Below are 11977 nucleotides of genomic sequence, written 5' to 3'. Positions count from 1 at the left end.
AGTCTTCTCTGTATTGTCATATGCCTGGGTCTGTCATATGCCTTTTCTGGAAGATGTAACAGGCTTGCTTCCTTCCAGAGCTTCAGCTGTGCCTCCTTCAAAGTTGTGGCTCCTTCATCTTGCATTGGAACCTCTGCCCCAAAGCTGTTGCTAGACTGGCATGTTTTTGTTCCCCAATCCTGGCTTCCTTGCTGGCACTGTCCCAGCTCGGTCTCCCAGACTGGGCATCAGCATTAGTGCACTGTATGGAGTTACTAATCAAAACTGACATTGCAGTACATTGCCAAACAAAAACAAATAAAAATAAAAAAGATATGACTGCTTTTCTCAGACCAAAGATGGATCGAACAGCGAAACTAAACTGAGGTAATGACACTGAGTGATTCATAGGTTTGTTTTTACAGAGTGTTTTTGCCTTGGCGGAGTGTACTGAACACAGTGTAATGAAGAGATTTAGATTTTTACCCGTGATAGTCCGGAAGGGAGAAGGAATGCAGAATGAGTGACACAGAGAGGTAGAGTAAAAGCAGGAACATGTAACATCTCCCAGACCTGCAAACAGAACATATTCCTTGCGTCAGCATGCTCAGAGTGAGACTGCACTGAGATGAGTTCTGATCCCTGCAGAGATGAGTTTGTTTTTGAGAGAAGAGCTCTTCCATGGGAAGGAAACTGGAGCACTTATCTAGTAGAGAAAACAGCTTGATGACCAAAAAAAAAAAAGAACAGAAACTGTGCCAGGTTTGCAGAGTATTAACTCTGCTAAATGCAGGTGCTTGCTGAGTAGAGCTGTATGAATGACAGATTTTTTGATTCAGTGGCTGAACTGAACAATTTTTAAAATTTGTTTTGGGCTGATTTTAAATGATTTGGGGGGGGGGGGGAGGAATCAAAACTCAAAAAAAAAAATTGTTTCGGGTCAAATGCAACATTTTTTTTTTTTGGCCCAAAACAAAATATTTTGTTTTGTTTTACCCTCTTTGCCTTTTCCTGCAGTGTGGGGTCTGGGGTGCTTATCTGTGTCTATCTCATTTAAACATTTCCCTGCCACTGCAGAGGCCTTGAACACTGGTGCACCTCAGGCCTTCCTATTCTGTACCTATAGCACATACTAGTGCTGTCTTCTGTGGGCTGTAATACCTCGGTCTAATTTTGGTTGTTGGGTTTAGCATAGATGTTGTTGGGTTTATTGGTGTTGGTGGCCTGTGTTATACAGGTCAGCCTAGAGGAACTGGAAGTGCCTTCTGGCCTTAAATTCTATGACTTGATGACTCTACATTCTTTTTTTTAATTTAAATCGCAGTAAAATTCTAAATGAAAAGATGAACCAACTGAAAAATCATTTGAAAATGTTGAAACGACACTTTATCATTTTGTTCCGAGATTTTTTTAATTTGCTTTTAGTAAGTGGCCAAGAGTTGCGAGCAGAGGCCTGGAGCTGCTGACTCAAATTTCATTTTATTGGAATGTTTCTCTTATATGGAGCATTGATACTATGCCAGCTGAGGAAGTAGGCCCCCCACAACAGCTACGTAGCCAAACAAGATGATTAATTATTTTTCACTCTGTTTTACCCTTTCTTATTTTGCTGAAACGAATAGCAGCTGAGCTGAATATAAACAGAGGCTACTTTTTAATCTACTTAATAAATAGAGGATGCATTTGTATCTCGCTTTAGATTCAGTTTGACATTAGAGGGAGAATGTGCAAGAACGACATTTCAAGCTGTCTTGTACGACACCACATTATACAACAGAAGCTAGAAGCGATAGAACACAAGCATTCCTACAGGTTGTTTAAAATGTACCCATTACTAAAATGCAAATTACTGTTTATTTTATGAATAATAGAATCCTTAGCTGGTGTGAATTGATGTAAGTTCCTTTTGAATATATTTTACAGCCACCCATAAAAAGATACTTGAATTTGGATTTGCCCTGAAACTAGTCACATATGATGTTACTTAAATCAAGAATTTCACAGAATGGCCAATGTAAAAAAGAACCAGGACTTTAATTGAAACGTTCATAGAAACATCTGATGTTAGGTGTCAAACAAATGAAAAACTTGCTACCACAATTAGTATAAAACCTTTTTGATTTAATGAAAATATAATTTGTTAAAATTCACCATATTGCAATAAAGAAAAAAAGGCAGCAGCTTTTTCATCTTATTACAGTGAAAACTCAGCATGTAAATTTTTGGAAATGTTTTCCATAAAAAGCAATAATTCTTTAACAGACCTCCTTGGCTTAGTCTGACTTACATTTTTTAAATGTGGTGGTTTTTTTTTTTTTGCTAATAGAGCTTTGCTTTAAATAAACTTTCTATCAGTTTAAAATGTTGACAGTCTATGTATGATTATTTTGATCCCGTCAGGGAGAACAAAAAGGCAGACAACAATTGCTTTATGCGATGGTGGTGTATAGTATGGAGTTACTGGTTAGGAAATTCACTGCCAGAGGAGATGGTGAAATATGTTTTGAATGGGTCTGGACAGGAGAGATTCTTTTTCTTATTGTTTTAAAATGCTGCACAATCAGGTCAATTTTGTGCTGAATGTTTAGAGTGGAATGTTAAAGAGTGTTCAAAAGATAATCTCTTAAACAAACTACCCAATGATCCCCACAGGCAACATTTCCATCTTGGAATTGTGAAAGCATGATATTGCAGGCAGCTTTTCTTAAAAATCTCATGATATTTCTTAGGGAGAAAACATTATCCGAGCAGTGTGTGTACGAGTCAAGAGCCCCTCGATGGCTCTGTCAAGTATTCAACAAGCCAGTGTCCATGTAGGGGTGTGTGTAGTGGTGTGCATTGATCACTAAGTCTTGTGGGAGCCCATCTGTTGGGATCACATCTGAGAAAGTCTCTTTTGTGTAAGGATGTGTTGATCAAGCGGGTGATACCTGCCTGGTGTCCATAGTCACCAAGAATTAAATAAGACCCTTTGTCTGTTATTTAACTCAATAATGTTGTCAAGAACCCTCCTCCCTCTCAGTCCTGGCCAACAAAGGCTTAGCAAAGCATATTTCTGCTCTCGGGTTTCCATTTTAATGATCAGTGCATTCCTAGTTGGGAGACAGGCTACAGGCAATGATAGCATAACCCTGTGCAAGCTCCTGAGGCGTGATTAACAGCATGCAATCTTTCATGTGTTTACCTGCCATCTGCACGTAGCACATGTTCTCGCTCCCACAGCTCCCAGCCTCCAAGCCTCGATTGAGTAGCATAGCTGCTACCTGCTCACCATCCACCTCCAGCAGCCTACAATTAATATCAATAAAGTTGAAAACTGAAGGCCCAAAACCAACAATGATTAATTAGGATAGCTGTTCCAAGAGTACAGCTGCCTGTGGAGACAAGACACAATTTCATCACCATGCAGAGCCCACAGGACATTTAGCCCTGGCATGAAGCAGGACCCCAGTTAATTATTTCACTACTCACAGAGGTGAAAGCCGGTATGCCCTGCTAGGGCGTATCGGCAAGAGCTGGTGTGCTGTACTGAGGCGGATCGGCTTCCTCTGGTGGCAATTTAAAGGGCCTGGGGCTCTCAGCAGCGGCTGGAGTCCCGAGCCCTTTAAACTGCCGCCAGAGACCTGCTGCTGGAGCCCTGGGGAAGCGGCAGCGGGGCTCGGGCAGTGATTTAAAGGGCCAGGGGCGCCTGCCGCAGCTATCGTCCCGAGCCCTTTAAATCATCCCCGGAGCCCTGGGGTAGCGGTGGCAAGGCTCCAGTGGCTATTTAAAGGATCCGGGGCTGTGGCAGCCGCTATCGCCCCGGGCCCTTTAACTTGCTGCCGGAGCACCACCGCCACTACCCCAGGGCTCTGGCAGCAGGGCTCCGGGGATGATTTAAAGGGCCTGGGGTGGTAGCGGCAGCCAGAGCCCCGGGCCCTTTAAATCACCACCCGAGCCCCCAGCTGCTGCTGCTACCCCGGGGCTCCGGCAGCGCGGCTCGGGTGACAATTTAAAGGGCTCGGGGCTCCCACTGCCGCTACCCTCTGGGGCCCTTTAAATCGCCACCCGAGCCCCGCTGCTGGAGCCCTGGGGTAGCAGCGGCAGGGCTCTGGTGGTGATTTAAAGGGCCAGAGGCTCCCAGCTGCAGCTACTACAGCGAGCCCCGGGCCCTTTAAAGCTCCGCCAGAGGCCTGGGCCTCCTCCGATGGTGATTTAAAGGCCCCGCCTCTTCCAGTTGAGGCCCCCCCCCAAGGACTCTGGAGTACCAGTAAGTCCTTTAAGTTACTTTCACCCCTGACTACTCATCACAGTATGTAAGACAGGAGGGAAGATAACATGGTATGCTGAGTTACACAGTCTGCTCTGAGTACCTGTTTAGCTTGGCACTGTTGATGGGCGAGCTTCGACACTTATTTTTTCCCACAAAACAGAAAGGAGGCCCAAGGAGCCCAGCAAGGCAGCTGAGCCCCAATTGAGAGGAAGCCAGGCCTGAGGAGCCCAGTATAGCAATAAGAACTATTAAATAAAAAACATATTTTAAACTACACTAGAATTTCATTTAATTAAAATGATGAAGTGGCCTTTATTAACACATGGAGGGACCCTTTAAGAGGCAGTGGGGGGGAGGGGGCAGTGCACCTAGACTGATTACCTGATACCCAATTGGTCTTAAGGGAAGGCTCCTGGGTCTTCTAAAGCGGGGGGCTTTGGGGGATGATTTGGTATTATATGTGCATCCTTCTGATTCAGTACAGAGCTAATAACCACGCTGCACCTTTAAGTTGGGGGAGGAGGGAATAGTGCTTTACGGCCAGGAGGGGGAGTGAGGCTCAGAAACTGCAAAAGGGGGAGTGGGTCAGCTTGGGGATGCTGAGTCATCCCCAGGGACTGGAGGGTGGGGGAGTTCGAAAGGGGCAAGCCCAGCAGGAGAAGCCCCTTTTCCTGGGAGCGGGTGGAGCAGCAGCCAGCCTCCCTCTCCTTGAGGTGGCAAAAAAAAGAGGTTGATCAGGCCCTGCTGCAGGCATCGCACTAGCCGCTCCTTTCTAGGGAGGCTGGGAAGGAAGATTGGCCTAGGCGGGGTGGGCTTTTTTTTCACCTTCCCCATGGTGGGATTAGGGAGAGCTTTGTTATGGTGAGGGGAGAAGGTGTTAGGCTATGGTGTCGCAACTCATTATGTGGGGCGGCCGCCTAGTGCGGGTGCTCCATAGGGAAGGGATACAGTGACCAGCTAAATGGCTTGGAAAAGGACTTAAAAAGCAGATGTTGGTTAAAGGAGCAGAAGGGGGGGGGGGGAGTTTGGTGTTACTCTGACTCACACAGCAGGGTACCAACCCACTTTTCTTATAGCTCACCTTAACCCTCATTCGGAGGAGTATGGTAAGGTTTCAGCAATGGGTTGGCTGGGGGACCTGGATGGAAAAAGAGGGGGCTTTCAGAAGCCCACAGAGTAGTTGTTGAATGAACATGGAGTTACCTGCACTGTACACTTTTATCTGCCGGGTAGTCTCAGACATCTAATAATAAAGTTGCGGCCTGATTAAAACCGTATCAAGTGTCCTCCTGTTCTTCTTTCGGTATAGCCAGACAATAACCAGTTAGGGGGCACTGTGCTGATGGAGATGCTGTTTGGGGATGACATATAGGAGAAGTCCTGGCCTCACTGAAGTCAGTGGGAGTTTTGTACCTTGTCCATCTCGATTTTGTGTGGGGGGCTCATGTGAAGACTGGCCCAAGAGGTGAATCATTTTTAATACTAATTAGGAAATAGTAGTAGATTTACAAATCCTTGCTATGAAAATATCAGGAACACAACAAGCATTACAACAGTGAGCACTAATTTAAAGAGATGTTATACTGGAATGTAGTCAGAGCTTTCTATTCATATTTCTATATATAATTTGACCCTTCTGAAACTAACTTTCTCAAAGTAGAATAATCTGAGCATGTTTTTTCCTTTTAATGACATTAGTTAGCCCTTTGGCATTCAAAGATACTACTTTGAAAGGAAGAGCTTTTGAGAATAACTATTTAGCTTATTGAAAATGTGAAAAATTATGATAATTATTGATTGCTGTTTGATGGCCTGACCACTTATATGGCCAATGTCTCATTTCCTATTACTCTGTGTATGCAAGTGTGTACCTTGGTTTCTGTTCTGTAAACCTCCCTACCTATTTCTTGTAGTAATTCCCCCCTGCCTCGTCAGTTCCCTCCCCTCTCCTTCATTCCTCTTACTTTAAATCCACACACAAAACACCAACATAGCATTTAAAGGAGTCCCCAAATCCCTTTGCTAATACCAAATTCCTGTGCTCTTCCCATGAACACTTGTACTGCTTCTCTTTCAATCCAAAGGAAGTACATTCTCGTCCTATGGGACCTTAACCCACACCATTAGGGATAGATTACCATCCACTTATTTGAGTTACATGGGGAGGATTTACACAGAACTCTTAAAGGTTCCTCCAAACTCCTCTCTATATTTTCCAGGCCCTCCACTCCTGTTAGGGATCCCCCTAACAATCCACTCCCTCTTATTGTCTTCTCTACTTTTTAAAATAGAGAACATGCTATCACAGAGTTATGAGCTCCCCAGTTAACGCAAACTATTTTCTTTATAACATTAACATTGTTACTGCTAACTGTTCATTCCTGGTGACTTCCAAGAAATCTCTTTTAGTTAATTTTTAGGTTACTCCTCAGGTATCTGAGTTCTCTTGTTCAGCTTCACTTCTGCCATTGCCAGCAGGATCTCTAGAGTCTTTTGTCTTTTCCTATCTTCCTTTTCCTAAGTTTCACTGTCTGCCAAGAGTTTTTCAGCAGGTTATTTGTAGTTACTATCTCAGGAGACTCCTCCTGTACAGCTGAGATTTGGATTTCTACCCCAAGTGACACGGGCGTATTTTTCCTTGCCTAAAGTCTCTTACTGTATACTACTGATTTTTAAATTGTTTTTGGAGAATCCATCCCCTGCCACATTCTGTTCTGTTTTTTGGGGAGTTTAATAGGTTTTGGGGTTGACAGAGACTTTGCTGTCTCCTCAGAGCTCAGGCTTCAGGCAGTCAACTTATTCTGGCTTCCTGCTAATCTTCATTAATCATTGTTTTAAGATGTGTCCTGTCCTGTAGAAGAGTGATTAGATGTAGTGTGATAAATGCTGCACTGACTTTCATTCCAGGAAATCCTTCTGTGTCCATAAGGCTTGTGCTGGTTGGGAAGGGGAGGGATAATGTCATAATTGTCCAGATTGCCATTGGCAGAAATCCTTTTCTCAGCCTATAACTGAGGATGGGAACACAAAATACAGCTATGCAGTATTGTTTTACACTGCTATAACAGAGGGCTTAATTTCAACACTAACGCCACAAGACTCACTTATTATGGGATATTCTGGTCTGTATTTTATATGGTTTGATCAAAACCCTATATTCATTTTAATAGGGGATAGTTTAAAAAACTGTTGTCTGGTCAGGAAGTTAAAGTACAGATTTATGAAGGCACTTTAGTACAATTTCTTTCATCCTTGGGTTACGGTGATAAAAAGGATTTCAAAGCCTGGACAGGCACTGAACGTTTCTTTAAAAGGCACATCTTAGGTTAAGCATCTTAATACAGAACAAAAGGAAATTATTCCAAACATGACATTTAAAATTATACAAAACTACAGTTAAACTCAAAAAGAAAATCAGGTTAGCTTGGCCCTTTTCAATACAAATCTTCATTGTTGCTGCTAAGGAGGACAGGATACGCTGTTCCAATGTATTTACCATGGCGATACACAACTATCTGTAGTTCATACTCCTCTATCCGCACCATCTCACGAGTGACCTTTTCCTGAGACTGTAGAAAAATGATTGTATAGAGGGCAAATTCAAACTCAGGGCTGACACCAATAAAGGTGCTTCCCACAGGTTTTACTAGACCTTTCCAGCTGAATTGTAGGCTCAGAACTTGATCATCTTCATCAGGCTGTAATCAAAAATAAAAGACATGAAAATCCCTGAATACTCAATATGACCAGACAGATATATTTTCACATTCAGGTTTATTCTGCAAATACAAATGTGGGAGTGTAGCGGGGTGGTTACCCCGCTCCTGCCCTGAAGGTCTTAAAACAGCCCTGGGAGAGGGCTGTGGCAGGGGAAAGGCTGGGCTGATTGAGAAAGCAGCCACAGCTGCAGCCAGCTTAATCAGGGCCCAGCTGGCCCTTATAAGAGGACAGTGGGCTAGAAGCAAAGACAGTCTCTCTCTAGATGTTGAGAGGGATGGGCCTGGCTGCTGGGAGCTGAGCAGGGTACCTAGACTGGAGCAGGGCTGAGGAAAGGCCAGAGGAGCTGGGGAGCTCCGGCCTGGAAAAACTCCAGGCTGCAGGCCTTGTTAAAGGCCGAGAAGGTACTGGGGTTGTAGAGGGGCAGCCCATGGGTAGGCAGAGGCAGCAGGTCCAAACCCTCCTTGCCAATTATACTGCAGTCCACCCCAGTGAGCGGGGGTTAGATGGTGACTGGCAGTAGCCCAAGACTGAGGTGAGGTGGGGTTGGGGGTTCCCTGGGGAGGGAAGACCCAGCGAGACTACAGGGGGCAGAACCCTGAGAAAAGGGACACTAGGGCCAGCGGCAAGGTGAGACACTGGCCTGCAGAGGGCGCTCTGGAGGCTGGTGAGCTAATTCCCTGGATGACCAGCAGGAGGCGCCGCACCGGTGAGTCACCGCCACACTGCCCCAGGGAGACTCTACTTCTGAGCAGCTATAGTGCTTATTATCAATTCTGTATATGTAAAATGTGGGAGGTAAAGCAGAGCTATTATAGGGGGGTACACAGCCCTGGATCTCACAGTAAATCTTCTTTAGAATCTTAGAAGCTCCTGTTGTTTATGGGTCAAGAACTTAGGCAGCAGGTTTATCTTTCCTAACACTTAGAACAGTATCTTAAGTCAATCCTGTACTACTGAAGTAAACAGCACTAAATATTTATGCCAATTTAAATTTCCTTACGTTTTTCTATAGCATTCATCACTATAAGTATCCAAGTGGCTGAGGAGTGTGAGCAGTAAGTAACGGATGGTGCTGGTGGCATGCTCAGAAATATCCTATATTTTGGTAGATTTCCATTTTGATTCAACTATAGCTGGGATTTTCAAAGGAGTCTAAGAAGTGAGTCCCCCAACTCCCACTGAAATTCAGTGCGAGATGGATTCCAAATCCCATTAGATGGGGAGGGCTGGCTCTAGGCACCAGCCCTCCAAGCATGCGCTTGGTGCGGCACTTTCTAAGGGGCGGCACTCTGCTCCCCCTTTTATAATTTTAATTTTTTTGCTTGGGGCGGCATTGCTGGGAGCTGGCATTGCCCAGCCACTCGCCCTGTCAGCGCGCAAGCCGGCATCCGCGCTCCCTGCCCAGCCTGGCAGCACCCTGCACAGCCCACTTGAGGAAACGCCGGGCCGCCCTGGGGAGACTTGGAGCAGCAGCAGGCCCCCTCCTCCCTCCCTCCCTGCATCCCGGGCCCCGCTTCCCTCCCTCCCCGGCTCCTCACACACTCTGGGAGCTCCTCTTGCCACCGCTGCTCGGGCTGTGGCGGCGGCAAGAAGGGCTCCCAGAGTGTGTGAGGAGCCAGGGAGGGAGGGAAGCGGGGTCTCCTGGAGCCAAGCTCGGGCTGAGGTGGTGAGAAGGGCTCCTAGAGTCAGGGCCGCCGGGGGGGGGCGGGGAAGTGGGGCAATTTGCAGGGGCCCCCACGAGTATGTCGGAGGCTCCCCCCGCCTCCGTCTTCCCCCATCCCCCGGCGTCTCAGCTGGTAAGGGGGCGGGGCTGCGAGCTGTGGCCGAGCGGCAGGAACTCAGGCCCCGTTGGAGACACCACACCGCTGCAGCGCTGTCCGGGAGAGGGGGTAAGCGGCATGGAAAGGGGTCGAGGCCAGACACCTCCCTGACCCCATCCCCCCACAGCCCTGACGCCCAGCTCCTCTGAGCCGGACACCAGCCCTGACCCCTGGCTCTGAGCCCAGCCCCTCTGAGCTGGGCACCCCCCCGACCAGGGCCGGCTTTAGGCCGATTCAGCCGATTCGGCTGAATTGGGCCCTGCGCTAAGAGGGCCCTGCGCCACAGCTCTCCACCCCACCCCCAGCTCACTTCCCCCTCCTCCCTTTCCCTGCACACTCCACCCCCTGCTCCTCCCCTGCCCCTGCTTCCCGCAAATCAGAGGTTCGCAGGAAGTCTGAAAAGAAGCAGGGGCAGGCAGGCAGCACCTGGTAAGCTGAGTCAGGGGTGTGGGAGGGGGATGTGAGAAGCGCTCCGGGGAGGCGCGGCGCGGCCCAGTCCAGCTCCGGCCGAGCACCTCCGGCCCCAGCAGCTCTGGCCCTGGGGCGTCAGCCCCGGTTCTGGCCGAGCGCGCCGGCCTGGCCCCTGCAGCTCGGCTCCGGCCTGGCCCCCGCAGCTCGGGCCGGGCCCGGCCTGGCCTGGCCTGGCCTGGCCCCTGCGGCTCAGCTCGGGCTCGGCCCGGCTTGGGTCCAGCCCGGGTCCGGCCCCCTGGCCCGGCTTGGGTCCAGTCCGGCTTGGGTTCAGCTCGGGCCCGGCCCCCCGGCTCAGCTCTGGCCCCGGCTGAGCGGCTCCGGGCCAGACCCAAGCCCCACGACCCCGGCTGGAGCTCCAGCCGGCGCGCAGCCCGATTCCTGGGGGCGGGGCTTGTGGCAAGCCACGCCCCCAGGAATCGGGCCCCGCTCTTGCTAAAGCCGGCCCTGCCCCCGACCACATCCCTCTCACAGCCCTGACCTCCAGCTCCGAGCCCAGCCCTTCTGAGCTGGGCACCCCCCCGACCCCATCCCTCCCACAGCCCAGCCCCCCAGCTTTGAGCCCAGCCCCTGTGAGCCTGCACCCCCCAACCCAGAGCCCAGCTCCCCACCCAGCCCTGGGCAACAGCAGCACCACCCCAGGCAGCGACAGCCCATTGGCACCAACCATCACCCAGCAACAGCCCATTATGTAATTGCAAATGTATACATACCATTAAAGCATTTAATGTTTTTAAATAATGTATTTAGTGTATTTTCAAATTATTACAAATTAATTTTTGAATGTATTTCACTAGTTAATTTTTTATGTTTCCAAATACATGTTATGATAATATTGCAACTTTTTTTTATAGAAGGGGTCCCCGAAATTGCTTTGCCCCAGGCCCTCTGAATCCTCTGGGTGGCCCTGCCCAGAGTGTGTGAGGAGCCGGGGAGGGAGGGAAGTGGGGTCCCCTGGAGCTGAGCCCGGGCTGCGGAGGCGGCGAGAGGGGCTCCCGGAGTGTGTGAGGAGGTGAGTGGCCAGCTGGGCTCATCGGTGCTGAGCAAGTAGCCCCACAGCCGGAGATCCTCGCCTTCCCGCCCATTGGGGCTGGACCAGGGCGCGGTGAGGCTGAAGAGTAGCAGGTCCGGGGAGCTCTCCAGGTGTTCAGCCGCCAGCATGTTGGGGGTGAGGGCAGTGAGCATGAACTGATCCACCTCGGCCACCAGCAGCACTGCGAAGCCCAGGGAGGGGGCCGTGTTCTCCGCGCCGCCCCGCAGCTGCCCCGCCACCTGGAAGTACTCCCGCTCCGCGCCGCCCAGCAGCTCCACCCGCATGGGGACAGAGTCGCGGCTGGGCCAGGGCTCGGCCACCGTGTGCTGGTAGTGGATCCCATGTTTGGGGGGGGCGGGGAGCTCAGTGCTGGGGCGGCAGGGGATGTGGTGGGGGGGCACTGGTGGGTGGGTGGGTAGGGTTACCATATTTTGTGCCTCCAAATGGAGGACACTCCCCGGGGCCCCGGCCCCGCCCCAACTCCGCCCCCTCCCAAAGTCTCCGCCCCCTCCCCTGCTTCCCGCGAACATTTAATTCGCGGGAAGCCTGAAGCAGGTAAGGGGGGCGGGGGAGGAGGCGCGGCCCAGGCTGGTCCCCCCGCGGCTCCAGCCTGGGTCGGCTCGGGCCCTGGGGTGCCGGCCCCGACCGACCACCCCCCGGCTCCCAGCCCCGCGGGCCCGGCGCACCCCCCCGGCTCCCCGACCC

The 11977-nt window shown here is 49.9% G+C and overlaps 1 protein-coding gene across 3 annotated transcripts in view; it reads right to left on the bottom strand.

Moving 5' to 3' along the window:
* Positions 1-570: 570 nt before the first annotated feature.
* Positions 571-11977, bottom strand: part of LOC117883669 (poly(U)-specific endoribonuclease-like) — a 36469-nt gene continuing 25062 nt past the window's right edge. The window contains exons 7-9 of one of the 3 annotated variants that reach the window (XR_004647365.1): positions 7728-7929; positions 3164-3267; positions 571-685 (exon numbers count right to left, since the gene is read on the bottom strand). Coding sequence is in view for 2 of the 3 variants with exons in the window: in XM_034783243.1 (XP_034639134.1) it covers positions 7666-7929 (264 nt within the window). In the remaining variant the exon portion in view is untranslated. Of the gene's footprint in view, positions 686-2284; positions 3268-6639; positions 7930-11977 lie in introns of those variants that run through there. The other 2 variants (XM_034783253.1, XM_034783243.1) reach the window with 2 other exon arrangements.

This window comes from Trachemys scripta, chromosome 1 (assembly GCF_013100865.1).
Source record: "Trachemys scripta elegans isolate TJP31775 chromosome 1, CAS_Tse_1.0, whole genome shotgun sequence".
Lineage (NCBI taxonomy): Eukaryota > Metazoa > Chordata > Testudines > Emydidae > Trachemys > Trachemys scripta.
Note: the sequence above shows the minus strand (reverse complement) of the source record. Positions and strands in the feature narration are given on the sequence as shown.